This window comes from Phoenix dactylifera, chromosome 8, assembly GCF_051530095.1.
Source record: "Phoenix dactylifera cultivar Ajwa chromosome 8, Ajwa_hap1_PhDact_Kaust_v1.1, whole genome shotgun sequence".
NCBI lineage: Eukaryota > Viridiplantae > Streptophyta > Magnoliopsida > Arecales > Arecaceae > Phoenix > Phoenix dactylifera.
Genome location: NC_143197.1, coordinates 18,245,387 through 18,255,891, shown reverse-complemented (window position 1 = coordinate 18,255,891; position 10,505 = coordinate 18,245,387). Strand labels below are relative to the sequence as shown.

The window sequence follows — 10,505 nt, the reverse complement described above, 5'->3', positions numbered from 1 at the left end:
TACAAAAGCCTGTTTGACAGACAGAAGTTATCATTCAAGTGAATTACCGAAATGTTATGGTATAACAGAGAATTCCATGTTCATCATCCAACTAAACTGTCATTCAAGTAAGAGGCACTGATGCTTTAACGTTGGAATAGATTAAATCAATAATTGCCGCTAGTGAAACATAGCAATATTAAATGTCCATACAAAAGATGTCATCAGAAATCTTAATATGTTGAATATGATAAGAATACAGATGTTTGCATTTTATTTCAGTCTCCCAGAAAAATTATTTTTAGAAACCATAACGAAATCTGTTTTACATGTCACACATTTTTTTATATTCAAAGATCTATTGACCAAGGCCATTTTGACTTATTGACCCTTTTGTACAGTTTCTGGAGCTCCTCTCTCATTCTGCAACCATGCTTTAGTTGCCTCAAATAGACATCATTGATGGGCAGATACAGGGCCGTGCCAACCACCTGCCAGCTGATGGGACAAAGCAAATATGACATCAAGATTGCCAGTCAAAGAAGAATGAAGCACACATTTAGTTATTTCAGAGGAGCCTTCCTCAATTCCTTGGGAATGAAAATTGCATCTCTGGAAGATTATAGAGGATATCTTGTCATTTTTGTGCACCGTAAAATTCTTAACATTGTTTCTGCCATCATAATTTGCAGACGTAGTCCACTCTGTTCTAGCCCCTCACCGATTCAAGGTCATACAAATATTTACTGACACCTTTCCAGAACATTATATCTCATACTCTTGGAAAGACATCAAAGAAGGAAAAGTCATGAAAGGGCGGACCTGCAAAACAGACAATTTAGAAGATAACTGCATCATACTACATATTAAAAGAGAAAAAGAGGAAAAAAGGATGACCAAATATAAATCATCATCAATGGCATCAAAATTAATAAAGAATTAAAATTGTAGATGCATAATGTCCACAGACATTATTCTAATATTGATATTATATTAAATATTAATATGAGAGATCTGCTTTGGTGCTTTTCTTTTTTTCAAAAGAAAAGAATTAATCTCAGCCATTTGCTTTCAGTAGTTATAACAGAAAATTTACAATAAACCGATATCATCCAGTTGCCCTCGCAACTCCAACACCCCTTTGACTCGTGTTCCATAATCCATCTCCCACAACTCCCTCTGATCACGTGCTCCATTTTGCTGGTGAAAGAATAAGGGCCAGAAGGATTAAGCAGCGGCCGTTTTCCAATGAGATGCTGCAGAGTTGGAGGAAGTGGCATTGGAGTAGAGGAACAAGGGACTTGCTACAACGAGAAAGTAGACCGAGGGATGTACAACAATGATGAACAGTCGGGAGACAAAGGAGAAGAGGGTTCCTCATCAAAACGAAAAAAATGAAAGCTTGCAACTGTCTGATATAGGGATCGGTTCTGACCCCTGAAAGCTGCCCAAATTACGAAATTATCATGTTACAAGATATCAGTTATAACCCCCGGATTTTATCCAAATTACGATACTTGCCATCTGTACATGGACTTTCCACCGGTCGTAACTGGTTACCTTTTGAGAAAATCTGGACCATTCATCACAAAACGGATGGCATACAAAAATAAAAATTTATTATATATAATATCTTAGGAAGCATCATAGCAAAATCCTGAATATTATCATGATCTAGACTCTGCTACACTTGAGTGGAACTCCACTCAGATCCGCTCAAGTCTACATTGGACAATAAGGATCCCACATCAAAGATCCGAACCGTTGGATGGCGATCTATTATCTCTAAACTTTTTACACACCAATAATTATATGATTTGGAGACATCAAGTGATAATAAAAAATATATATAATTTAATGTTATTTAGATCTTCCAATTTTCTAACTACTTGATGCATAGGTCTAGATCTCCAAATCATATGATTTTTGGTATGTGAGTAATTTAGAGATAGCAGATCACATCCAATAACTCGGACCATCGATATAGGACCCTCATTATCCAATACAGACCTGATCGGATCTGAGTGGAGATCCACTCAAGTGTAGCCGAGTCTAGCTCATATTATCATATAAAATATACTATAATAGATCAAAGGTAGTTTTAACATTTGAGAAATAGTTTATTCAAATTTTTAGCTTATTTTAAAAATTTTGACAACCAAAAAGAATCTAGCATGAACATATGGCATAGCTATACACCTCGCATAGCTTTCCTTATTCTCATTTTCCTTAATGCTCCTATGAAAAACCATCTTAGAGATTGTTGGAACCAAGAACAACACTTCTAGAGCTTTTCAATGGATACTTAGGGCCTTTAATCTCTCTTTAGTACTTACTCGAATTTAATGGAGAACATATGGGGATGATAAGAAATAAATCAAATTGTAGGAGAGATAAGATCTATAGTATTTAAATTATCATTTTGTTATGTGTTACTCTCCTTATAGCAACTAGAGGACAGGCCTTGGAGCAAATATATGGTTGCTCCATTATGAACTACGTGTCACAAATTTGAGAGAAAAATATTTTTTCCACATGCAGGATTAAGGCAGTATACCCATGTCTAAGGATGGTCGAACCATGCTGAATTGGCCGGTTCAAGGTGTACTAAACCGGCTTGGTCGGGGACTGGCCCATTTCAGACTATAATTTTGAGATAGGGCAGGTTGAGGATAAAACCCCCCTGGTTCATTCATTAAAACCCCCTCCCCCCCCCCCCCACTTATGAACAACCCCCCCCCCCCCCACCCCCCACCCCCCCACACATTTTCCAGTAAGTTCGTCCCTCCCTCTCCCTCCCTCCCTCCCTCCCTCTCACTCTCCCTCTTGCTAGCTAGGGTTAGGGTGAGGGTTTTCCCTCGGCCCTCCCGCTTCCTCCCTCCCTCTCTTGCTCCGCTAAGGTTAGAGTTAAAGGTTTCCCGCAACCCTCCCCCCTTTCTCTCTTCCTCTCTCTCTTTCTCCCTCTCTCCCTGTAATAACTGGGCCCAATAACCTTTTGGGCCCATGCTTGAGCATTGGGCCAGGACACTTCATGGGCCAACTTGGGCCCATGATTGACAACCCATTTGAGGGTTGCCACCTCGTGCTAATTGAGGGGATATGGGGAGTCTAGCTGTCGAGCGTCGCTGAAGCGGTGTTGCTAAAGCAATGATCACCGCCTAAGAAATCCCAAACCCCCCCTATCTACATGGATCTCACCGTCCTCCCTCAGAACGGGGTCTCGGAACCGTCAACCTAGGCGTCGAAGCAGGGGTCGTCGCTGTTACTCCCTGGAAGCTAGGTAAGCCCCCTGCCTTCTCTTCTCTTGATTTATTCGAGATAACAAAGAAAGAAAGAAACAAAGAGAGAAAGGAAGGGGAAGAAAGAAGGCTCATCGCATGCGGCCGCGAGCATCGCCGGCGCCGCTGGCCCCGGTCACGAGCACCGCAGCGTTGCAGCCCGGCCGTGAGCGCCATGACCATCGCGGGGAGCGGCCGTGGGCTCAACCGTGGGCATCCCACGACGCTGCTAGCTTCTCCCAGCGCGTCTCTCCATGGGAGAAGGGAGGGCTGCCGTAGGCGCCACCGGCCTCGGCCAGCCCTCTCGAGAACTCCGTCGCCCTCATCCCGAGCTCGCCTTCCTCCCTTCGCGGGAGAAGAAAGGGGGAAAGGAAAAGAGGGATCGGGAGAAGAGAAGAAAGGGAGGAGAAGAAAAGAAAGGAAGAAAGAATGGAGAGGAAAGGAAGCCGAACTAACCGGTTCGTCGTCGTGTGCGGCGGCCACCGGCTTCGGCTGCGAGCGCCGCCGGCACGAGCATTGGCCACAGGCCGGCCGAGGACGCGGGCGTCGAGCGTCGGCCGCGAGCGCAGCCGAGGGCGCCGCGGGCTTCGGTTGCGGGTGAAGGCTGCGGGAGCCGGTCGCGGGAGCCGGCCGGCCCTGGCTCGGTCCCTCCCGAGCTTACCCTCCTCTCTTCGCGGTCGAAGGAAGAGAGGAGTCGGGAGAAGCTTCGGGAAGGAGAAAAGAAGAAAAAGAAAAGGGAAAGAAAGGAGAAGAAAAGAAGAAAAAGAAAAGAGAAAGAAAAGAGAAGGAAAAGAAAAAGAAAAAGAAAGGAAAAAGAAAAATAAAAATAAAAATAAAATAAATAGGGAATAAGTGGATTTTAGTTCAATTACCCGGTTGGAATTTAAGATCTATTCAAGTTTAATTCGGAGTTTTAAATAGATGAATAATGAAAAATATATTTTGAACTATTTAATAGGTATAGAGAATTTGTCAGGACAAGATTAAAGTTCCGAGAGCGAACCGAGGTAAGTGACCCTGCACAAATCTTATGGATTGCAAATCACTGTTTAAGTTGAAAGTATGAAATGATGAAATAGTATTTGATATAGTGTATTTTCTCAAAATTAGGATCAAGCATATGATTGCATGTGATTCATGAATTTGGTTAAATAGTATTTCTTCATGAATATATGATTGGGTATGAATTATGATTATGATATATTGCATGAAAATGATATTTGAAACATGATCATGAGCCTGGGCATATGAGACGGGTGTTTCCAAATCCTGTAGATACATTTTGGGGAGAAGCAAAATCAGTGAGGGGTTAAGTGCGGCGCATGCGCGCGCGTACGAACCCCGGAACCGAACAATTGGCCGGGGAGCCCCGTGTTCCTCCTCATGTGGGCCCGATGGTCACGTGCCCCGCACAGGCGGGCCGTGACATTTATGAACTTGCCTGGCCAGAGCATACATTGTTTTATGACGGATTTTTGAATATATTCTTTATGAAATGTTGCATTTTGCTATAACTGCTATCTCCTTTAAATAATGCTAATTGTATGAATTCTTATGCTTGATCCGGTAAGATAGTACATGGTCACTTACTGAGCCACATAGCTCATATATATCTTCTGTTGTTTTTCTTTCAGATATATAGGGTGCTAGGAGCAGAGAGCCGGAAGACTTTTAGGTGGGGAAATTCATTTTGGATGTACAAATTTAGAGCTCTGTACTGCTCCATTTTGGAGAAATACTTTATGAATGAAATGACCCTTTTGTTTATGAATTATTAGTAATGAGGCTTCGTGTTATTGCAGGCAGTAGCTTGCAGTAGCACGGCTGTGGCGCGGACCCGATCCGGGGCGTGACACTCCCTCTCCCAATTCTCTGCATGCCCCAAAATGATATGGTACCAACCTATACCATATGAAACCGGTTGCCAGCCAGTACAATCTCCAATACCAGTTCGGTGAATCTTGCATCTAACCGTCCTTAGACCCCATAGTGGTGGGAGCTTCATGCATTGGGATGCCCTTCTTTAAGCTCTCCTTATAGCAAATCACATAAATCTTGCAAAAATTAAACCCTAAAAGAGTCTTATTAGACATACATCTACCTAAAGAACTCTATTCATAATTAAGAAACTACCATATATTTAACCTCAAGAACAAAGTAGATATGAAACACAAACTAACTTGTACTAATAATTAAATTGCATCTTCCACCTGAAATTATTAAGAATTGAAATTTGAGAAATAGTTGAAACAATATCTACAGACTAAATGAGATCTTATAGTGCAAACAAGCATAGGGAACCCATACAATGCTATGCACATGTAATAAATGTAATTAAGTCCTAATTTCTATATGTGAAAGATTAATTTTAATGCTATAGGATAGCAAATATAATAATGATATAAATAGGATTTGCATGATATAAAAGCTAGGACTTATGCGTGCTATGGCATTAAAAGGGTTCCCTAGGGCTGTTTTACATGATGTTAGTTTTACAAATGGCTGCTAATGGGACCAGAACCCCTGCATCTCACATTCGGACTAATACTAGTAGTGTTAATGTTTAATAAAGTATCTTCAGTCTACTACACATTCTAGGTAAACACGCTTCCTGACAAGTCCACTTAAACAAAATCAAATTTAAAAAATACTTAAAGAAACATTGGGTAGTTAAAGAAATTGTGGGTACTAAAGCAAACAAGCTAACATTGTTCAAAGGCCAATATAAATGTGTAGCTGGAATCCAGTTAAATTAACTAAAATTTGAAGAATCTCAGAGTGGCTCAGAAGCAATATAACTATAATATAACAAACAGTTACACAAGCAAAGGAAAACTTGTATAAGATTGACTATGATTTTTTGTATTCTCATTAAGTATCCATTTGGAAGGCACTTTATTATTTAGGCAATTTGACCTTCCCTATTTGTAATTAAACTTAATAAATATTCAAATATTTGAACGTTTACATGGAGAACACCTTATTTCAACAAGATATCCAATCCCTAATTCGGGTTTCAGGCATTCCTGTGTATTTCTTAGAAGCACTACAGGATAGCTGAAAAAACTTTAAAAAAAATCTACTTACCTTCTTGTTCGTTAAGAATGTAAAATGGAATATGAGCAATCATCTTCGATCCTCCTTCACTCCAATTGACAATGCCAGGACCATTGACATGCCTTGTTGAGGATCCCAAAACAGACAAGCAGATTGCTGGTTCACTCATTAGTCCCAAATAATCACTAGCACGTCTCCAGACCCTCCTGTCTGAGTTTCGAGAACGAGCCACCTGACATACACGAAATGCAAAAGTTCTTCCAATTATTGATTTGAAAAACTAATGATAAGCTTATGAACCTGCCATTTATAATTCCTAAATAGGTCTAGAATATATACAAACCTTAGCTAATGACACTCGAGCCCTTGGAAGTAGCTCATTGTGGCACGTTGCAAGTTTCGCGATTGCTGTCACCACAAAGCAAAGAAGTCTAGCTTGCGAAGATTTTCTAAAAGCAGCAATATTTGAGTCAACAGCTGACTCCTGTCCCAAGCCCAAACGACTGCCCAGGACAAGATAAAACAACATTAAAAACAGATCTGCAGTATTCAGTTTCAGAAGACTTATATTTTTGCTACGCTTTGGACCAACCTAGATGAAAGATTCTCATATAAAAGCAATTCTAAGCTCTCAAATAGCTCACGAGCCACATCCTTGTGAGAGATGCCACCAGCTCCATGCTCCCCAATGACCCAACACAAATGCAATGCCAACTCTGTCTGTGCAAGGAAAGATATTTTTTTCAGAAGGGCATGCAGATAATATTTTATCTTATATAACCCACATATAAAATGCATTTACATATATGAGTTGCAAACAAATTTATAACTAGAAAACTTACAAATACATCTATATGTGTGATCCTTGAAACTATGGAATGTGCTTAGTGTTGTCAAGCATCATTTTAGGTCATATGCCTTGGAGACTAATTTCAAACCAGAGTTTTGAGTTTTACTCATATTTAGGTAGAAAAAAAATTCACAAAACTATAAGGTTCGAGAAATACCATTGCATTTAAAAAGACACAATTTTGTCTTGGAGCCAAAAATCAGAGCTCTGAACTAAATTTGGGAAATTAACTTCTTACTCTTGAAGAATTAGAATTTTTAAGAATTTTTGACAAATTCAAATAAGGGGCACTTGCCGCACTTTCTTGTTTACATGTAATGTCTTAAGTTACTTGAACAATAATACATGTAAATAAGTCTGCCAATCTACCTGCTCGACTGTCCTAAGTGGACTGCCTGCTAAGCCACATCTTAACCCACCTGCCCTGCCAACTGACTGAGCTGATCCACCTTTTTAGAGGAACCGACCTAGTGGACCCCACCTTCTAAACTGCCCTTCCAACTCCATAACTCTGTAAATAAAGGGTGATAGGGGGCAACTCAGGGAGGGGGAAAGGAATGGATGGGTTTTCCAGAGAGGAGAAGGAAATGAAGAAGAACAAGAAGTAGATGATTATGAAACTTGGATATGATGTGTTTCATTTTCTTCATTAGGTAAGTAACTTTCTCCATGGCTTTAGATTTAAGTTTTTGTCAGATTAGTGTTTCTTTCGAATCTCTTAGTCGATTTTAAGCTCATTCATGATTTGAAAGTCTTAGATGCATGGCTCTTTCCAAAATAACATGATTTTCCTTGTAACCTTCTCCATTTAAGTTCTAAATTCACTAGTATCTTTGAATCCCATAATCAGTGTTAAGCTTCTGAATGGTTTTGAAATTCTTTGAAACCCTAAGGTCCAAGTATGTTTTGCATCAGAATTTTGACAGAAATTGGTTCATCAAATCCTTCGAGATCAAGTATTATTTTGATACCTTGGACCACTAGCCACTTTTTAAACCATGGGTTTTCTTGAATTTTGGATATTATAATTGATTTAGTTTCTAAAGCTGTACTCTGTTTCGATGATTTTGAAATTGTTCATGGTCCTATGCTACCTTAAAATCATGTTCTAGTTTCTTCGTGAAATTATGAAAAATTTATGAATCATTCATTGCTATGTTATACTTATGATTGACTTTAGATTCTCCTCTCACTAGAAATTCGCTTACATGTGTTTATTTTTGGAGCTTCTAATGAATGTTTCATCTGATATTTCTGAGCATTTTCAAATATAAAATAAGTGTCATAATTGAAGAACTTGAGAGGCCTCACTTGAGTTTCTTCGAGGAACCTCTGTCTGGGTGGTATTTGAGGCCTCACTTGGATTACCAATAAGAATTTATAAGGATCCTATGAAAGGTTGTATATAGTGGTGTCACTTGAATTATCGATAAGGAATCTCTGGCCAGGTGGCACAACTGAACCCTCGGCCAAGCAGTATGAGTGAACTCTGAGGATATGAATGGCCTCATTTGCACTAGCAATGAGGATATTGAGTGGCCTCAAGGGTATAACTTGACAAGATAATGTAAAACTATATAAAATATTAGAATTTGATGTAAATGTGTTTTGATTTCCTATTTGTGGATTTTAATTTCTGGAATTTTCATTTTCGGCGTGATTCATTGAACCTTTGCCTGAACTTTTGAAGAATATATGACTTGTGATCTAGCATGAATTATCTGAACTCTTTTTGATAATCATATGCTTTAACTCTTTCAGCGCAATTGTGTTTTCTTATTGAAACTTTTTGATTTCACCTTATTTCAGTGAACTGACACTTGGATTTTTAGTGATAATTTGATCTGCTTTATGATTAGGAGCCATGTGTTTTTCAATGAAAACTTAAATTCTTGACCATAATAGAAGTTTACTTGCAGAGCTTTGTAGCTCACGTTGTCTCTTTTACAATTTTTTTAGGGTGATTTATTAAAGCCTTAGTTGACCTACTTAAGGTGGACTTGATATTTCGAAGTTAATATTTGAATCTAGTGATTATGGAAGCGACACCAGATCATAGTTTTCATGTTGTGTCGATATTGTTGAAGGTATAATATTGTGTATTAGAGGATATATTCAAGTTCTAAAGTGAATTTTGTCTTAAATGTTTTGACTTATAATTTTAGTTATATTGTTGGATGTCATGGTTCCTTTTGAGGATTTTAATTTTAATGAAGTTTTGATTAATTATGATGGTCAGATCTCAGGAAATTTTGGGCCATTGCAATTTGAGCATGGAAATCTAGCCCTACATCTAATCCCCATTTAGAACTAATACTTCTACTTCCAGATCAATAAATGAAGTTAGCTGCAAACCCCCCAGGCCCCCACCCACCCACCAACATGGGTATAACTTTCATTTGTCACAAATAAGGGAAAATTTTGATGAAATCAAACAAAAACAATTGAGACAAAGCCAATGTCTTGTCCGGCATAATCTCATAGAGCCAATATACACGAGCCATTTGACTGGTGCACATGGGATCTGACATAATTGCAGTATTATTAAACATGAAAACCACTGATATATTCAAGGCAGTTGTCATTCGAGTATTGCCCAAGACTAATAATACAAAAAAGTTAGATCTGGTTAAAGAGATACAGACACAAAATAGGCTCATTGTATGTCGTCAACTGTTAAAATGAGGAATGTTCATGATCATTTTTCACTTCTATACCTACCAGACACACGGCATCAGAGAAAACATTAGTACATTTTTTTTAAAACACATCACCATATGGTTTAGAAAGATCAAGGACAAACCTCACACAAAATATGGGACCTATCAAAAAAATGTCTGCAGATTATTTATGTTAGAATCTATAGACTAATAGGACTTATAAGCTCAGCACAGAACTCCACGATTAATATTCTCGCTCACCATGATCTTGGAACATAATAAATAGCAAAACAAAACCAGAGAGGAAGAAATTAAGATATTAATCTCACATTATGAGCTCCAATATCTTTTAAATTAAGGAATAGAAAGGGCATACATGGACAGAGGGGATGTTCTTACCTTGGCAGGACTGTCATATGCTTCCCCAAGTCTGTCTGTGATAGGTTTCTGCAATTGCATTTCCATTTGATCAGGTAAATATATTGCAAAATTTTACAATCAAAGAACACTCCAAATGTAAAAAAGAAAAAAACATCTATTATGTTTTTCTATTTTCTAATCACACTATCAAACAAATCTTACACTAGGGTTTTACAAAATCACACTTACTTTGGTAGAGGTTACCTCACTAGTGTAAACTTCAACTTGGAATTATGATCACTCTCATTTAAGTTTGCCATG

At 38.7% G+C, this 10,505-nt stretch overlaps 1 protein-coding gene across 9 annotated transcripts in view; it reads right to left on the bottom strand.

Annotated features, from left to right (window-relative positions):
* Window positions 1-227: 227 nt before the first annotated feature.
* LOC103720838 (AP-5 complex subunit zeta-1) overlaps window positions 228-10,505 on the bottom strand; it is a 53,397-nt gene continuing 43,119 nt past the window's right edge. For 5 of the 9 annotated variants that reach the window (XM_008810763.5, XM_088702954.2, XM_026809895.4 and 2 more), the window contains 5 exons: window positions 10,224-10,271; window positions 6,907-7,034; window positions 6,658-6,817; window positions 6,345-6,546; window positions 228-801 (listed from right to left, as the gene is read on the bottom strand). In XM_008810763.5, coding sequence (XP_008808985.2) covers window positions 752-801; window positions 6,345-6,546; window positions 6,658-6,817; window positions 6,907-7,034; window positions 10,224-10,271 — 588 coding nt within the window. In that variant the 3' untranslated portion in view covers window positions 228-751. Of the gene's footprint in view, window positions 802-1,079; window positions 1,284-6,344; window positions 6,547-6,657; window positions 6,818-6,906; window positions 7,035-10,223; window positions 10,272-10,505 lie in introns of those variants that run through there. The other 4 variants (XM_088702953.2, XM_088702955.2, XM_088702956.2 and 1 more) reach the window with 2 other exon arrangements.